At 47.5% G+C, this 17,882-nt stretch overlaps 2 protein-coding genes across 4 annotated transcripts; one reads left to right on the forward strand and one right to left on the reverse strand.

The window, feature by feature from the left end:
• The first annotated feature begins 1,473 nt into the window (after window positions 1-1,473).
• RPS9 (ribosomal protein S9) lies at window positions 1,474-6,880 on the forward strand. Of its 3 annotated transcripts, XR_013978869.1 has the most exons (7): window positions 1,475-1,618; window positions 3,128-3,247; window positions 3,348-3,470; window positions 5,527-5,713; window positions 5,856-5,878; window positions 5,923-6,050; window positions 6,611-6,844. XR_013978869.1 is itself a non-coding variant. In XM_080978107.1 (5 exons), the coding sequence occupies exons 2-5, from the start codon at window positions 3,151-3,153 to the stop codon at window positions 6,786-6,788; spliced, it is 585 nt and encodes a 194-aa protein (XP_080834233.1). In that variant the 5' UTR covers window positions 1,478-1,618; window positions 3,128-3,150; the 3' UTR covers window positions 6,789-6,880. The 3 variants fall into 3 exon arrangements, 1 of the variants encoding a protein (XP_080834233.1); XR_013978868.1 differs by having other exon boundaries at window positions 1,474-1,618; window positions 5,856-6,050; window positions 6,611-6,733; XM_080978107.1 differs by lacking the exons at window positions 5,856-5,878; window positions 5,923-6,050 and having other exon boundaries at window positions 1,478-1,618; window positions 6,611-6,880.
• Window positions 6,881-9,108: 2,228 nt separating this feature from the next.
• LOC308461311 (suppressor of cytokine signaling 3-like) lies at window positions 9,109-17,493 on the reverse strand. The gene is made up of 2 exons (XM_080978105.1): window positions 16,690-17,493; window positions 9,109-9,895 (listed from the first exon to the last, which is right to left on the reverse strand). Exon 2 carries the CDS (start codon window positions 9,842-9,844, stop codon window positions 9,230-9,232), a length of 615 nt encoding a protein of 204 aa, XP_080834231.1. The 5' UTR covers window positions 9,845-9,895; window positions 16,690-17,493; the 3' UTR covers window positions 9,109-9,229.
• Between the last annotated feature and the right edge of the window lie 389 nt (window positions 17,494-17,882).

Genomic DNA, 17,882 nt, shown 5'->3' on the forward strand with positions numbered 1-17,882 from the left:
GATGAGAGCCTGCATTTGGCATAAGGCTAGAAGACATACAGGGGCCTCCTACTGGTATACCATGCACCCTGCTGCCCAACAGCTCTGCTGCCTGAGCTTGTCTTGGGCGTGGTGCTGAAAAACCCTAAGGCCTTGTTCCTGAAGGTCTTCAACATCCATGCCAAGACCCAGCACTGAACTTCATGGCTTTCATGACAACCATGGGGCTGTCTCAGCTTGTCACTGATCTAATGCAGAAGCGAAGGCCCACCCTGGATTTCATATTTGTCTCAGGGTTAGGGGAGGATGGTCGGGATGTTAGTGGGGGTTGGAATTATCACCTAGTTATGGTCAAACCACTTCCCAGCGGACTGACCCTCTGGAATAGTTTTCCGCAAAGACATTTAGGGCTCTTCCACACTTCCGCTTGTCCCATGCCTAAGAAAGCATGGGTCCAAGCAGTTTTCTGCTTGCTTCACCAGGCCTGGCCAGGTTCTGCAGAGTACCTGGGTGGGCAAAGAGAGATGGGCCACTCCACACACACACACACACACGTCTCTGCAGTGCATGCCATCTCTGCCCCCATCAAATCGGGAAAAAGAAATGTCTGAGTATGTAGGTAAGTAACATATGTATTGTATGTATAATATACCGTAGTTTAAGTTTATGTAAACTGATGTATAATATTGTTTTTTTCTATAAAAAAAGAAATGTCTGAAGCTGCCTGAGCTCCCAACACTTTCTCTGCCCATGTCCCCCCGACCCGACCCTTATTATTTACTAAAACAATTAGCCACTTTTTGCTGCACACACGCTCCTTGCCATCACCCAATAGCCAGAGCGGCTGTGACTAAAGCACCATCTTTCCCCCTCTGCCTCTCATAAGGTACTGAATGGCCATAGTTGCTGTATACTAGGGTACTACTGGGTAAGAGCATGGAGACAGAAAATACTAAGAGCTGACACGCATCCTATACTACACACGCACACAACCAGAAAAAAGCCGTCACTGGCCACGCGTTTCTTTTGCTAGAAACAGAGTAGAACGCCAGGTCTAAAGACCGGAAGTGAGAAACAGCGGCGAAGGCATGTTCGACTCTACTTTTTTTTGTGTATCTCTATAACGAAAAGGGAGCGGAAACGCATTGTTGGTTCTTTGGCATCTCTATGGTTCAGGGCACGGGGGGGGGGAGGCGTTATAAGGAACCGTTGAGACAGTCGGTTTCAGAAAGCAGCAGGGACGCCTGTTTATTCGCTTCAGCCAACTTCAAACCGCAGGCAGGGATGGCGCGGACAACGAGGGAGAAACTCCCCGGCCCCAATGAATAGCTCTGTTAGGGCTCCAACCCCCACAAAGCAATGGCGGCTCCACTCGGCACACAGACGCGGCCGACTCCTGGACCGTTAATGCAACGTGCTACCCTCCCCTCGACCTACGTCTTCTTCTCTATCATCCTTGGAGCAAGCGCTAATTGGTTACCGCGCCGCGAAGCAGCCCTCCGCCAATAGGTTAGGCAGGAAAGACGTCGCCTTGCTATTGGCTAGCGGAGACGGTAGGCGGAGCACCGCACGACATATATAAGCAACCTTCGTAGGCCGCTCCCTTCCTTTTAGTAGTGGCCGTCAAGCGCGTCGGAAGGTAAGCGGAGGTTTTGTTTCACGGCGACCCGAGGCGCGGTGTCGGGGAATAAGAAGCGCCCCGGTGGCCGAGAAGGACGTTTTAAGTGACTCCAAATAAATTGTTCTCGGCAACCAGCTGCTAGAAGTGCCTTAGCGGTTGCGAATCCACTTTAAATCAGGGAGTTGGAGCCTTTATTCGCGCGGCCCCCGCCTCACTCGCTCAATGCGCATGTGCGGGTTATAGAACTAGGGCAGCCCCGCGTGCGCAGATCACACGTGTCGCGTGGTTGCTTCCGCGGTGCTGCTCGGCCTATTCAGGGGATTCGTGGATGGTGGGGATTAAACACGCTCCCTCGAACCGCCGGTCTCACGTGATTTGAATTATTTTTTAAAGGGGAATTAGCCTTCCCTGTCTTGTGAATTTTACAAGTGTCACGTTGGCCAGAAAGATTCCTACTAGATGATCCTCTTAGTCCCTTCCAACTCTGCAATTCTATGACTTGGTGTCACCCCACGTGTTGCTGAAAAAATAGCAGCTATTTCTAGGTGCTCCCTTTTTTCTATAATTTTGGTGGAATCGTTTTCAAAACTTTGGTCAGTGTGAGTTGATTCAGTGTTAAATGTTTCCTTCCCAGAGGCTGGGTGGGTGAACGCTGCTTATGCTAAATCATCCTTGATATGAGAAGTAAGGAATGTGCCTTTCTTTGAGATTATTTTACTGATGGCCCATAACATCTTTGAGCATTCACAAATTTTCATACCTCCCTGCTTAGTTGGGAGCATTTGGGCCTAACCATTGTTATATGGAATCACACTCTTTTTTCCTGCTCAAATTATATCCATATTAAAATACTGACCATATTAAAATACTGAAGTAGCAGTAAATTGTGCCACATATATTACAGCTCTTGGTTAGCTTAGTTTGTGGGGAACAGGACTTTAAAAGGGGCCAAAGGGCCTTGCTGGTTTATTTAAATAGTTAAAAAGTTTACTTTAGTTGCTTGTTGTAATTCAGTATCTGCACTGAAATTTGGTGCAGTGTTTAATGCTGGCTGCAAGTAGCTGCTTTCTTTTGGATATTGCAAGTGGTCCAAATTGGCATATTGCTTCAAGAAACTATTCTTCCCCTTTCTAATGGGTAAGCTTCCATGATTTATATCACCTTCAGGGCTTCAACACAACTTTACATAGAACAAATGTGGCCCTCTGGTGCCCAGTAGTGTCAGTTAAGGGTCAGTCTAGCCTCCAGAAAACAAAACTTGTATTGAATTTACCCTAAACTCAGTCTGAGTGGTGTAGTTCATTGGGTAGTATTGACCTTACAAGTAGGAAAGGCTGGCTTGTAAGACCTGAAATTCCTGGCTGTCCTAGCCTACGTCATAGGTTTGGATGAATGTATAAATGAAATGAGAGACTGTAATAATAAATTATACAGAGAAGTAGCTGTGAAATATATCAAAACTTCATTTGCTTCACTTGTTTCATCTGCCTGCCACTTCTATAGATCTCTCAACATTTTTCTCCACAGGACTGGACTCCCTTTAGGCCAACATGCCAGTTGCCAGGAGTTGGGTATGTCGGAAGACATATGTCACCCCAAGGCGGCCCTTTGAGAAGTCCCGGCTTGACCAGGAACTGAAACTGATTGGTTAGTTTATCCTGGATGGAAAAAAGAGAGTTGTTCAATGAAACATTTATGCTCCAAAGGCAGGTGCATGTTACATTTGAACTTTTATATCCCCTCCTAGGTGAATATGGGCTGCGTAACAAGCGTGAAGTGTGGCGGGTGAAGTTCACCTTGGCCAAGATCCGCAAAGCTGCCCGAGAGCTGCTCACTCTGGATGAGAAGGATCAGAGGCGTCTCTTTGAGGGTATGTTAGGGCTGGACATGCCAGTCTTCGGCATCTTCAATGGTTCTTTTGCTGTTGTGGATCCCTTTAATGGTTACTAGCAGATTAAGGGACCTCGAATGTGAGTTCACTTCCTTTATGAATCCTACCAGTTTCTTGGATCTGGTCCAATTAAATTTAAAACCAGAGATTATCAATTTACTGTTATGGACAGTTGTAATATTTTCATCTTTCCATAATGGTTAGTTGATGGTCTCTGGTTTTAGATTTCAATGTGTTATATATAGATATTATTGTAAATACTACTTTATGATACAGGTCCCGGTCTCTCTCTCTATCTGTGTGTGTGTGTGTGTGTGTGTGTGTGTACACACACACACACACACACACACACACATTTAATGCCTTTCAGATGTAGAATCATAGAGTTGGAAGAGACCACAAGGGCCATCGAGTCCAACCCCCTGCCAAGCAGGAAACCCCATCAGAGCACTCCTGACATATGGTTGTCAAGCCTCTGCTTAAAGACCTCCAAAGAAGGAGACTCCACCACACTCCTTGGCAGCAAATTCCACTGTCGAACAGCTCTTACTGTCAGGAAGTTCTTCCTAATGTTTAGGTGGAATCTTCTTTCTTGTAGTTTGGATCCATTGCTCCGTGTCCGCTTCTCTGGAGCAGCAGAAAACAACCTTTCTCCCTCCTCTATGTGACATCCTATTATATATTTGAACATGGCTATCATATCACCCCTTAACCTCCTCTTCTCCTGGCTAAACATGCCCAGCTCCCTTAGCCGTTCCTCATAAGGCATCGTTTCCAGGCCTTTGACCATTTTGGTTGCCCTCCTCTGGACACGTTCCAGTTTGTCAGTGTCCTTCTTGAACTGTGGTGCCCAGAACTGGACACAGTACTCCAGGTGAGGTCTGACCAGAGCAGAATACAGTGGCACTATTACTTCCCTTGATCTAGATGCTATACTCCTATTGATGAGGCCCAGAATTGCATTGGCTTTTTTAGCTGCCGCGTCACACTGTTGGCTCAGTGAGCACTCAGGGCTGATTTCCTTAAGAATGGATACGTTTGATCTTCTTGCAGTCCATGGGACTCTCAAGAGTCTCTTCCAGCACCATAATTCAAAAGCATCAATTCTTCGGCGATCAGCCTTCTTTATGGTCCAGCTCTCGCTTCCATACATCACTACTGGGAAAACCATAGCTTTTACTATATGTACCTTAAGGGAATAGACCAGATCTATTAGATTAATATCAGTTACCTGTGTTGAATTGTTTGTCCTGGTGTAATTATATTTATATATTGTCTTGAGAATCTTTTAAATCAGTCCCATATTTCAGATCAGAGACTTAAGGCTGAGAGTGACTGTCTTCTCAAAGACTGCCCACCATTTGGGGCTGAGCTAGGATTTGAACTGTGATTTCAAGGTCAATGTAATATACTATAGTGCTGCTTAGTAGTATGTAACTAAACATGTCAACCTGTGTTAGAAACTGAGATATGAAAGCTAGGAGCTAAATGGCAACTTAAACCTATGTTATGGGTGTTGCAACAGAGTTTCTAGGTTCACTTTTTTATAACAAGAATACAAAGCTGAAAATGAATGAACTGCAGGTAAAGTTTTAAGTTGAGTTTTCACATGGTTTGGTCCTTATCTGAAGACTGCAAAAAACAAATCCATACTTCCCCTGCCTGCCCCTGTAATATTCTTACGAGGGTCCCTTCTCCAGTCTTCAGAGTGGCTGAAAGTGGGGAGGCCGAAAAGGGTCCTCCTTTCCTTCTAGCAGTGGCAATTTTAATATGAAATCTTAGGTGCAGTACTGCACCCAGAGCTCGGAAACTGATCACACTAATGAAATTCCTTGTCGCAAAATGCGCCTAGAACAAAGGGAGTTTCAAATGCTGGCGTCAACTTGGTGCCATTTCTTCCTCTTCTCTCCCCCACCCGTCATTAGCATTTCATAGAGAATGCTTTTTACATGAATCTTGTGCCCATGATTTACATGACTCTCTAAATTGTGTTTGGGCCTCTTCAGCTTGTTTACATGTCCATATCTTTTCCTAGGTAATGCCCTGCTGCGCCGTCTGGTCAGAATTGGGGTGCTGGATGAGGGCAAGATGAAGCTGGATTACATCCTGGGTCTGAAAATTGAGGATTTTCTGGAGAGGCGTCTCCAAACCCAGGTCTTCAAGCTGGGCCTGGCCAAGTCCATCCACCATGCCCGGGTGCTCATCCGTCAAAGACACATCCGGTATGTTGCCTTGGTGAAGTGAAATGGCATTTCACTTAAGCAGAACAAAGCCAAAAGCAATGACTGAGTTGCTGTGGGTTGTAAAGATATGGTCTACCTCTGAAGTAATGCATCTGATGTCTCTTATGTGTGGCCTGTGCAGGGAAATATGTGGACATGTCCCAGCCGTATGTCTTTTTACCCCACCAATCCCTCCCCTGGACTGGAACCCTGGATAACCTAAAAGCCCTGCAATCTGCCTAATGAGGCTGTATGCCAAAAGCACCAACAATTTCGGCAAGGTTCACTGCGGCTCAGCCGTACACCTTGTGAAGGTCTTGGCGTGTGGGCAGCAGAGGTAACACCTAGCAACTCTGCTCCTTCTTGGCACAGTGTTGATGTTATCCCTCTTGTTAGCGAATTGTCTGCTGTTACACCCAGTTTTCAGTATAACCAGGCATTCATCTTGCCATTGTATACTGAGCGCAACAGCAGTAAATGTCAAGCTTGAGTCAGTTTCTCCCAAGCATTTCCTGTTGTTGGTTAGTTCTGAACCTTTGTTCTGTGACCAGGTTTGTGAGTAAAAAGTTGCGAGGGCATAGTTGCTTTGAGTTGTATTGTTCAACACTTATTAATGTGTAAGAAAAGCCTATTGAATGGTGGGACTTAGTTCCGAGTATCATGTTTAGGAATTCATTGCAGTGTTAATTAAGGAAGGGGCTGAGGTTAACCCTGGCTTTGATAATAGGAGCAGGATGTTCCCTGAGTGCTGGAATTGGGGGGTGATCACTTGATTCCTCACTTGGCTCTCTTCCGTCAATCACTTTAGCTCTCTAGTTCTGTGAAAAACCGTTCTTAAGAGGAATGCTGCCGGGTTTAGCTGGAACGTCTGTAACTGCTTCCTTTCTCCCTCTTCAGTGTAAGGAAGCAAGTAGTGAACATCCCTTCCTTCATCGTCCGCCTGGACTCCCAAAAGCATATTGACTTCTCCCTCCGCTCACCATATGGTGGTGGCCGCCCAGGTCGCGTCAAGAGGAAGAATGCCAAGAAGGGCCAGGGTGGTGCTGGAGGCGGTGATGATGAGGAAGAAGATTAAGCTGTGGGGTGCCCCCCCTCCACACATGCTGGTGGGGGATCAAGCCTGCCTTAACTGTAACATTATACAATAAAAAATATTTGTGGATAAAATATTGTAGCCCTTCCGGTGTCGGGGGTGCATCTCGAAAATACCTGATAATACCTGCAACAAGTGATCTTGCATGGAGCGCTCTGTTCAGATGAGAAGCCTGCATAGGAAGGAGCAGCAGCCAATTGTTGGTTGGGAATGGGGCTAGTAGTGGAGTGTGGCTGAGGAGGGTGCAGTGCATTTCAGGCCAATACTGTACTCTTAACATATACATGCCTCGTTTCCATCTATGAAATGGTTAACTCCATTGCACACAGAAGGGTCCAAAAATAAGTAGTAATTGTTTTTTTGTCTTCCACCAACCCCCTCCCCCTTGCCTTGGAAAGTCGAAACTGAAATCTAGAGAGGCCATTCCCAATGGCCTCCTGGGTCATTCATTCCCTGGACCCATAATACTATACTTCCCCTTGTTTTTCTGTACACTCTCAAGGGGGATTATTCCTGGAATTAGCATGCATATATGTATAGCTGAATTGCAACCCTTATCTCCAGTAGATGGAAATGATCGCTGCTGAAAATAGCATAAAGGTGAGCGATGAGTAAAGAAATTGGCAGGAAACAAGTTGGGATCTTTCCCGGAGGCATCTACCGGAACAGATGGCAGGTGGAAAAATGAGAGATTTGGGGTCCGGGAGCAGAATTGAGCGCTTTGGGTGCCAACTTTGCATGCACCTCCCATGTGTGCTGTGTCTCATTCCTTTCAAGGAGACTTCCAAGCAAACAGAAGTTGAAGTTAAATTAGCCTTCAAGTTGTATCAGAGCAGCTTGAAGCTCTGGGTCACCTCGCCTTGGAGACAAATTGGCAGGGACTCCCAGAGTTTCCAGTAAGAGATCTGGCTTGCCAACAAGAAATGCAGAATCTACAACCCACGAATAAGATTGAAATCAGGCAACCCATGACTGCAGTTGATTTAAATGGGGGCAGGGTGGCTCGAGTTAACGTTCGGGTAAACTGGAACAGCACAGGATACAAAAATTAACTTCAATTATTAATTGGTCAGGTACAGTTTTAGACAAAGGTAGCTTAAGATTTTTGTTGTTGTTTTAAAGCTTTAACACATCTGGTATAGTAGGTTGTTCCTGCTGGTTTGTACAGGGTTTGAGTGCATGGCAAGTGTTGAGCATATATGCTCACTGGTGTAGCCTAGTCCCTAGTAATACTAGAAGCCACTCCTTTCTTTAAACACTGCTGCAGATCTGTGGCCCCCTCTGCTCTTCCAGGCTCCCCAGTGACATGGCCTTTGCACACCAGGCTGTTTATGAAAACATACACAAGCTAAAGAGTCGCCAGATGCAGCATCAGATTAGCTGAGCTTGTACTTTCTTTTTGCCTCAAAACGTTTTTTTCTCAACAACTAGTTTCCTGTGTCAACATTCTCGAGGCCTGTCAAGTTACAGTAATGACCTGCCCTTAGGGCAGTGACTGGAAAGATTTGTGTCACGTGTAGAAAAATGGGATGTGGTGGTGGTCAAACATGAAAAGCGAGTGGGAGAAGGCTCTGGTGTGGAGAGAAGGATGCCTTTGCAACAGAACACCAGTCTGATCTGTACAAAGAATGCCTTTTCCTTGGTCATGGAATGCCCTCATCCTTCCCCATACACTATGGGAAGCAAGGGCTTCTCATTTGTAGCATAGTGCACAGTTTCTAGCTAAACGTTTTAAGAACCTTGGCTTGTGGCACATTAAAACAGATACGGGGAACTTTTATCCCTTCAGATGTTGCTGAACTGCAACTCTCATCAGCCCAACAAGCATGAGAAGTGGTCAGGGATGAGGAGGCTTTTAGTTCAACATCTGAAGGAACGGAGGTTGCTCACACCTAGAATACTGCAGGTTTATTCTGACAAATTACGTACTACACTTCTGATTGTTGCTAGATTTACTGCATCTACCCCTCATTTAACACTGAGCAGTGCATCTCCTAGTGACTTTCCGGTGAAGAAGAGAACTGAGGTGATAGGGCAACTCTTACCTGTTCTAGGGCAACAGTTACATCTTAGGCCATGGAGATTACAAGTGTGAACCTGCAAGGATGCAACTCCTCCTGAGAGCAGGAGTTCTTTATACCTTTCTCTGAATGTGCTTTTGAGATGGGGGCTTGTCTTACAAGCCCACCCAGGTCTTGGAATAGGCAGCTTTTTTTCCTTTTCTCTCCTTCTGGTGATACTTGACATCTTGAGAGCATCAGAATGAATTTGAAGGCTTTTGATGAATGAAGACATGGCTGGCCCCAGTATACCAGTTGGTTTATTCCACAAAGATAATGATAAACAGGCGCCCCCAGCAATACACTGTGCAGACAGGCCTGCTTATGTACTGTACAAGGAATGTTAGGAAGGAAACGAGCCTTTCAGGTGCACAGCGAGTTCAAGAGTCCTTGCGGTACTGGCAGCCCCTGCAGCTGAGCCCTGGCATCGCCTCTGCCCCTCATACTGGCACGCACTGCCCGGCGACTCAGCTCTTGCAAGGTGGGCACTTTGCAGCAGAGAGGATGGGCGAGGGCCAAAGGCACTGGGGGCTGCCCCTCCCTCTCCAGGTAGCAAGGCCCCCCTTCTACTGCTCCCAGGCACAGATAGTGCTCTACTAGCCGGACCACACAGTGGAAGGCCGGGGGGTGGCCAGCGCCTGGCAAGGCCTCCAGGTGGAAAGCTGAGCCCTGCTGCTGGATGCGCAGGTTGGTGATGCCCGTGTTGGTGCGGACGCTCAGGGTGAAGAGGTGGTGGTGGTCGGAGGAATCTCGCACGAGGAAGACGCCGGGCGGCTGGGAGGTCAAAAGGCGCTTGGCTTCGGCCCCAGACAGGCTGCCCCAGTAGAAGCCACTGGCCTCGAGGCGTTCCAGGGCGCTTTCCACCCGCTCAAACTCCCCACAGAAACTCTTGAAGTGGTAGGAGGTTGTGGCCATGCCCGTCATGGCCGCCGCAGCTGGAGCAGGTGCTGGCGGGCAGCACCAGCACAGGGGGACCATTGCGCCTCCAGTTGGCCGGGAGAGACGCTCAGTCGGTTACCGGAGCAGCATCTGAAAAGGAAGGCAGAGACAGTTCATGCAGCAGGAACCTGCTGGCTTTCAAACTCCAGCTGAAAGGTGCGGGTCTCTCCCCTGGACTCACGTCTTCTTTGCTCGAGACAAGGCATAAAAGCAGAACCAAGAAACTTGGGAAATAGGTCTATTTCAATATGCGCATAAATGGAGACACGCTAACTAAAAATGCTTCATATTATTCCTGTGCATTTGCTGTCAAAGATCTCAGAGCAGCACGACTGAACAAAGCAGGTTTAGCAAAGTTTGTTTGAAAAGTAGCTTTGACATTTTATCCAAAGCAGAGCTTTTTTTGGTTTGAGAGCCACATTCACCCCTGGCCAAAAACTTCCAGGTATTGTCCATCAGTGGTGTGTGTGGCCACCTCACACACTTGCAGACACACAACTCCATGCAGATCAGCTGAGATGGGAGGTTGTGGCCACCAGATCCATCTGCCAACTGGGCAGGAGGTGGTTTGCAACCTAACCAGGGCACTGGTTCTCTCTGCCCACTCTAGTGCTGTACTGTACCTAATTTTTATTTTTTTGCCACTTCATCAAAATTGGTAAGGCCTTGGGGGGTGGGGGCAGAAAAAAACCTCTTTGGCTGACCAGATCAAACCAAGGATATTGTGTTGACATTCCAGTGCGCCAAGCTTGTCAGAGCACTTGGCTTCACAGCTTTCGACTTCTTGCAGGAAGCCTTAGCTATGTTGTCCAGTGTTTGCTGGCTATGATTGAGCAAACTCAGCTCTTGCACAAACCTTTGCCACTAGTAGGGAATCATTCATGAAAGTTATACCCAGAAGAACAAAGGCAAATTTGGGTGCCCAGATATCAAAGCAGGGAGGACATATTAGGATCCTGAGTGATATCCAATTAGTCATACAGGGAATACACCCATTACAATCAATGACTTGTATCTACTCAGAGGAGATATGATAATCATCTTCAAATATCTAAAGGGCTGTTAACATGGAAGATGGAGCAAACTTGTTTTCTCCTGCTCCAGAGATTAGGACTGGAACCAGTGGATTCAAGTGACGAGAAAGGAGATCCTGACTCTACAGGAAGAACTTTCTAACACCAAGCACTGTTCAACAGTGGAAAAGACTCCCTTGTATTGGAAGGTGGCAGACACTCCTTGGAGGTTTTTACATGGAGGCTGGGTGGATGCTTTAGCAGATATTCCTGCATTGCAGAGATGATCTTTGGGGTCCCTTCCAACTCTACAATGCCATCATTCTAAGAAGCAATGATATTTCCCCCACTGTATCATAGCCCAGGGGATTGTATATCCAAAACAGGCTGCAGGGACGAAGCGTTGAGAAGATGCTCTTGTAGGAACATCTTATCTGCAGTGTACGGTGGTACTCTCCCTTCCACTGCCTCACCCCTCTCCCACCTTGTTCTGCTGCCACATCTCCAAAGCTTTTCCTGTTACTAAACTGGACAGAAGCATAGAAGACTGTTTGATTTCGCAGCAGATCTGGTTGTGTGATTACTTGGAACTAATGGCTGTAGCTCAAACATAGAGGTGGATGAGCTGTGTTGCTCTCCTTGGGTGCCAAGCTGAAGAAGGGGGGTGTGTGTGTGTGCTGTTGTCCAGCTAAGTTCAGAGTTTGTTGACTGTTCTGGCTACACTGCTGGGGCAAAATCATTGACAGGTAGCTCCGGGATCTTTTCATGAGCATTTTTGGGAACGCCTGGGAGCAACAAGGGCATGTTATACCTTCGGGTTTTGCAACTTTGCACAAGCTGCATAACTTGGCAACTCTACAAAACCAGCCACAAAGGGGAGTGCTGCAGGGAGTGCTATTTATCCTAGAACCAGGCCTGCTTAAATGCAATCAAACCTGGAAGAGTTGGGTGCAAATCCCTCTTCTGACATCACATCTAACACCATACATTTAAAGCACATTTACAGCCGTTCAACAGGTGGCTTCCCCCAAAGTCCCCAGGATTCTTTGGGGAAAGGCAGGTGCTTTAAATGTGCTGAAGATTTAATGATATGGATATGACTGGTCATAAAACGATTTTGTAAGAGGCACGTAAAGGTAAAGGGACCCCTGACCATTAGGTCCAGTCGTGGCTGACTAGGGTTGCGGTGCTCATCTCGCTTTATTGGCCGAGAGAGCCGGCATACAGCTTCCAGGTCATGTGGCCAGCAGGACTAAGCCGCTTCTGGCGAACCAGAGCAGTGCACGGAAACGCCGTTTACCTTCCCGCCGGAGCGGTACCTATTTATCTACTTGCACTTTGATGTGCTTTTGAACTGCTAGGTAGGCAGGAGCTGGGACCGAGCAACAGGAGCTCACCCCGTCGCGGGGATTCGAACCGCCGACCTTCCGATCGGCAAGTCCTAGGCTCTGTGGTTTAACCCACAGTGCCACCCGCTTCTATGGTAGTCAAAACAGCATACTGGTCCTTGATGGATGGAAAACTCTCCCTCATTTGGAATGCAACACTCACCAGAGTTTGGGGTGGAGATAGGGAGCCATACAAGGAATCTCACAGAGAGCTGGCAATGAAGTCTTGGGGTGGGCTGTAGCGGTTCACCTAGTACCACCTTGAGAGTCTACTACCCAAAATAGCACTTGCGGGGCCTGGTAAATATAAGCCTGTTTGCTCCCAAAATGTTTTTGTCTTTTTATAAGTAAACACCTGCTGCAAAGCCTTTGTAACTGATATTTCATTAAAAGGAACCATACCCTGCAACTTCCTACTTCCTGGGAAAGAGGAAGCAAAGACCTTTTTTTGTCACTTTGGAAAGGAATCACTGTTATGTTCATTGCACATTCTCAAGTAATTTGAACTGTCCAGCTGTCTAGGATTTCCCACGGATTTGCAAACTGCACACATTAAGAACCCCAGAGTTGTTGCCCATCTCAGAACAATATATGCTGGTGCCCTCTAGGTGTGAACCTCCTGATAGTCTCCTATAATAAGGACTCAAAGCCTACTCAAGTGTGGCTTAGACCAGGGTTGCCATATTTTTGGTTCCCCTCTGGTAGGCGTCATATACCTCTGCCAGCTGTGTGTGGGGAGAAATTCAACAGGTAATGCTTTTCCTTGAGAGAGCTGTAGCGATAGGGAAACTTCACCCGATGTGTATCTGCTTGTGAGCATAAAAAGCAACGACGAGGTCTGAACCCCCGTTTTAGAGCTAATATCCAGGCTCCTCCTGGTAAAGCCTCCTCAGGGCTGTACCACTGGAAGCTGAAGGCTGCACATTTGACAAGTTTCCCCACACCAAAACATCCCTGCATACAGAAATCAAGAACCATTCCCCCAACATACTAGCTTCCATGGGCAGAGTGCAAGAGAAAACACTCCATCGTTCAATTCCTCCTGCCTCGATACTGAAGTGGTACAGCCCCAAGAACACATCAGGCTGCAGTGACCATTCTGCTGCTGGACACCATCTTGGAAGATCTTATCATCCCACTGTAGCTGCTTCCCAAGACCCTCTGAAAAAGTTAGGGGGAGGAGACTAACTGGGATGGGTGTGGTTAACTTGCTTTTGGGGGGGTGGGAGGGAAGCTATGCTATGCCAGTGTTTACAAAGAACCTCTGCCAGAAAAGTGCTTTTGGAAGCCTTCATTCCCACAGCAGAATCGACGTGGCGAATGCTACTCCAGAAAAATTAAACAATATATGGAATTTCTTCTTATTTTTTAAAGGAGGCATCTGTGAATAATACTGAGAGGGAGGGTGGGGATTTATATTACATTAGAGCACAGTTCTGTTGTTCAGATACACGGGCTTGGATGTGGCAGCAGGATTCTAGTACAGTACAGTACCCTGTTCCCCAATCTCTCCTGAAAAAAAATTGAGTTGAGCGGTGCTTTCTGCACCTATCATTTTTCAGGCAGAAATCACTCCCCCACCACCACCACCAAAGCACCCTGTACAGGCTGGCAGGGCTGTGATGAGGTTCTGATGCAGAAATAAAACCCCCACACCCACACGCAAACATTGGGAATTTGGTAATTCCCAAACTGTAGAGTTGATACAGGTGGGCCCATGAGATACGGGGATTCAAACCTTTTTCTAATGCCCCCTAGTGTTTGAAGCCAGGTAATGAATTCAAGGGAAATTGAATGCATGCGTGTGAGAGAGCTCTAGGTTACTGTGTAGGATAATCACCTGGGGAAATAAATTAATTTAAGACTACTTTATCTAGAGTTGATTTGGGCAAAAAGAATTGATTTGGAGAAGGGCCTGTGAGAAATCAATGGGGATAAATGAATCTGAAGAGGAACTGAGTAGAGGCAACCTCTGCTCCAAATTAACTGAAAAATTTATCTGGGATGATTTGAGTGAGAAATCTGTGGGTGGTTTTTTTGTTTTTAAGGGGGGAGGGCTGTCAGCTTAGTGGTTGCAGCAACCGCAGAGAGTCTCAGATTCAATCCCTAGAGATGTTCCCATCTCTACATATACATTAGCACATGGAAACGTTATGCTAATGTTTGCCTTTGTGTCCAGGCCTTGAAACGGTTAAGTTACCCATCAATGTCCCTGCCAACTTGGGTGCCACAAGCAAACAGTGGCTGCCATGGGGCAAGTCTTTGTGCCAGAGGTCCAGCTGTCTCCCTCGGCAGCAGGAACAGGGGGTGAAAGGCTTGCCACATTCTGAAGAAAGGGAAGCAAAACACATGACCGCCTAAAGTGGGGCAGGCTGTGAGCCCATTAGTGTCCAGAGTCTAAAATTACCTAAGCGCAACAAACACTATGAAGAAACTGCAAGCCCTGCCATTAGGAAACTGGGGAAGGGGACATTGGCTCAGTGGGTGAAGCATAAGCTTTGGATTGAGATGGTCCCAGGGTCAACTCCTGGACCCCCACTTAAAAACATCAGGTAGCAGGTGATGGGAAAGGCAGTAGGTAGATCTACATCCTGCATGGATCAGCAGCCTGACCAGGCATAGGTCAGTTTCCTATGGGTTTTTTTCCCCTCATAAAAAAAGAAAGTAAATGATTGACTGTTTCTGTGAGCCTGAAGTACCCATCCACAATAAGGCTGCCTCTCTCAGTGAGTCACTGCTATAGCTTTCCAGTCTTTGCTGGAGGAGAGAAACCATGCTTGGATCAGCTGTGCTAGCAGCTTCCAGTCTTACAAGAGCTGCTGTCAGATGTCAGATGGGTGTTGCCTGTCATATCTCTGTGTGAGTCGGCGCTCTGGGTTTTCCTTCTGCCTTGGGTGCAGTTGGACAATTCACTCCCGGGGGGGGGGGGGAGCTGCAGAATGGTCCCCTGGAGGAGGTTACCTGTTGAATCTCTGCATGGGTTTAAATCGAGTCCTTGATGGTTAACCATAAACAAGAGGCACATAGGAACATTCTTGGCACCGGTGATCTTCTAAGGCAGTTTTACTCCGAGTCCCACACACCTTTTCCTCTATACGTAAGGAAGAGTCTCCTCAACAGCGGCATCGCAATGGCAGAACACGCTGCCAAGCTGGCCACACCTCACTGCCTTTCTTTCTCTCTTTCTTTCTCTCTTGTTAGCAAAACTTTTTTGCAATCGTTTTGGACTTGAAGGCTTTAGAAAAGGGGATCACATTTAAAAGGGAAGGCTTAAGCATGGGCATAAGTTTTCCACTTAAATAAACAGGACTTAAATATGCACATCTTGGGTTGGACTGTAGGAACATAGTAAAAAGCCTTAAACACAGTCAGACAATTAGTTCGTCTAGTTCAGTCTTGGCACCATTAGCAGTGGTTTTCCAGGGTTTCAGACACGGAACCTGCCCAGCCGCACCTGAACCAGGCAACCTTTTACAATGCAAAGTAGATGCTCTTCCTCTGAGTTGCAGCCTTTACCCCAAAAGGCCCCTCCTTTTCTCGCTGCTCTTAATTACATGTTATTGTCTCCTTCATTTTTAAAGCAGCAACAATGCCTTCAGGATGGTTTACGGAAAGGCAATCAATACCTATTTTGATGGTGGTGATAACAAATAACGATGATGTTGATGATTACTAGGGATAGAAATCCCCAAAATAGCAAAGAAACACTGTTCATCTTTACAAGGGGAATATGTGGAAATAAGCTGGGACTTCCAAGCAAGGTTTTGCCATGGTTCGAAAACCAACTCCTAAATAAATTTTCTGTTGGGTTAGCTGAATTTAAAAATCCACTTTTTCCACTTCCCTCCCAATACTCCCAATTGTGCAATCCCACTAGATTTTTTTAAGGCGTGTGTGGTGGAAATGGAAAAGTCCTGAATGTAGCAAGCTGGCTGTGCATATTGTTTTGTTTTAATTACAACAGCCACAAAGATAGAACATTAATGTCCTCCAGAAGTCAGCTCTCAAAAGCAAAATGTTAAATGTTTTGGAAGTTTGCATTTTCTTTGATTATTTTTTTGGTCAGATTTCCAGTTTGTACAGATTCTAGTCCTTGTTTACCCCTCCCCCCAACCAACCTAAACCACCGTGCTGCTTTGCCTATAATTTGGATTCCCCTTATTTCCCTAAATAATTAATAACCGTCATAATAATTAATCCTTTATGACGAGGAAACAAAATTAAACTTGGAGAAAGTTATTTCTCCTAGGCTGACTAGCACCCGACATGAAAACCACCACAATAGCGCAGGAGCCAAAGTTACCAGGCACTGACTACTCCTCGCTTCCAGCTCTGGGCGGGCTGGTCCTGTCTCCTCGTCGTCTTCTCCCCACCTTTGCAATCTCAGCCCTGTCCCCCACTTCTGGCATCAACAATATAAATCAGGGAGTGGGATGGGGGTTATTATTGCTCTCGCCGTCGTCGTTATTTTAAACTCACTTACCTTTGGCGGCGTGAAAGCAACGAGGTGCCTGTGTGTGTCTCTCCAAGAGTGGAAGAAAAGAGAGGGAGGGAGGAAACGGGTGGGGTGGGGAGGGGGATCAAAATTTAAAAATGCTCTCCCCTTCGCGGGATCCTCTGCCGAAACCGAGCCCAGTCCGATCGCCTGCCTTTGCCATACTTGCAACGCCGGCGAGGGGGGCGGGTTGTGGTCGGGAGGGGGAAGCGGTGCGCCGAGTCTGCAAACGCCCCGCGCGCCTGGGGCGCACCGGATGGGAGGCTTGTTCCCAGGCTGGGCCAATTAATCTCTCTCTCCCCCCCGCATTCCCCGCACACACACACACACCGGATACCTCCCGGATTAGGACTACTCAAGAGGAGTCGAAAGTGGTGGAAGTTGCTCGGGGCGGAGGAGGAGGAGGGGGGAGGAGTGTGCGCGCAGAAAGGCCGACCGATCCGTTTCCTCTCGCCAAGAATCGCAGCGTCTTTCTGGTTTCCTGGAAGTGCGTGTGAATGTGCGCGCGCGTTTCTGAAGCGCTTTTCCCGTTAGCGGAGTAAAGCGGGGCTGGTCGGCGGTGGGAGGAGGAGGAGGAGGAGGAAGAGAGCGAGAGCCGGTGAACTCGCATCTCATGTCAGCGTGTGGCTGCTGCTGGCTGCATCGTGCTGGGAGCTGGAGGGACGGAGAAGGGCGGGAAAGAGCTACAAGAATAATATTTGAGCTGCTCCGGTTCCAAGGGGAGCTTGTATATTTCACGGGGAAACTGACACGCTGGGGGAAAGAGAGGCATGGATTCCTGGTGCCTGTGTGTGGCTGGGGTGGAGTGTGGCAAGAGTATTTATTTTTATGAATGGTCAGAACTTTCATTGGCCGCCGGAGGTGGCTGGCAGGCTCCTGATTGGCAGGAAGTGGCTGTGTAAACCCCGCTAGGCTCCCTCCCCCTCGCCCTCGCCCTCCCCCTCCTGCCTTTTTTTTTTTCCTGGGTGATTCCTGGAAGTGTGGAGGGGACTGTTGGTAAGGAGGAGGGGAAAGCGAGCTGGTCCCCGCCTATCCCTGCTGCAGAAGAGGGAAGAGAGGTTGGGTAAGGTGATCCAGGGGCTTGCAGGGAGATCCCGCGGGCCGTAAAGCAAAAAAACAACAGCCACGCGAGACCCGGTTAACCCCCTCGCGGCCGGGAGTCCCAAGAGACGAAGCGGGAA

Source organism: Podarcis pityusensis (genome assembly GCF_964106645.2).
Source record: "Podarcis pityusensis genome assembly, chromosome: 13".
Classification (NCBI taxonomy): domain Eukaryota; kingdom Metazoa; phylum Chordata; class Lepidosauria; order Squamata; family Lacertidae; genus Podarcis; species Podarcis pityusensis.

What these genes read in the sequence shown, in the direction of transcription:
- RPS9 (XM_080978107.1), top strand. Translation starts at nt 3,151, where the DNA reads ATGCCAGTTGCCAGGAGTTGGGTATGTCGGAAGACATATGTCACCCCA. An exon ending in CCAGGAACTGAAACTGATTG is followed by an intron (nt 3,248 to 3,347) that starts GTTAGTTTATCC and finishes ATCCCCTCCTAG; the next exon opens with GTGAATATGGGCTGCGTAAC. An exon ending in ATCCGTCAAAGACACATCCG is followed by an intron (nt 5,714 to 6,610) that starts GTATGTTGCCTT and finishes CTCCCTCTTCAG; the next exon opens with TGTAAGGAAGCAAGTAGTGA.
- LOC308461311 (XM_080978105.1), bottom strand. Translation starts at nt 9,844, where the DNA reads ATGGTCCCCCTGTGCTGGTGCTGCCCGCCAGCACCTGCTCCAGCTGCG.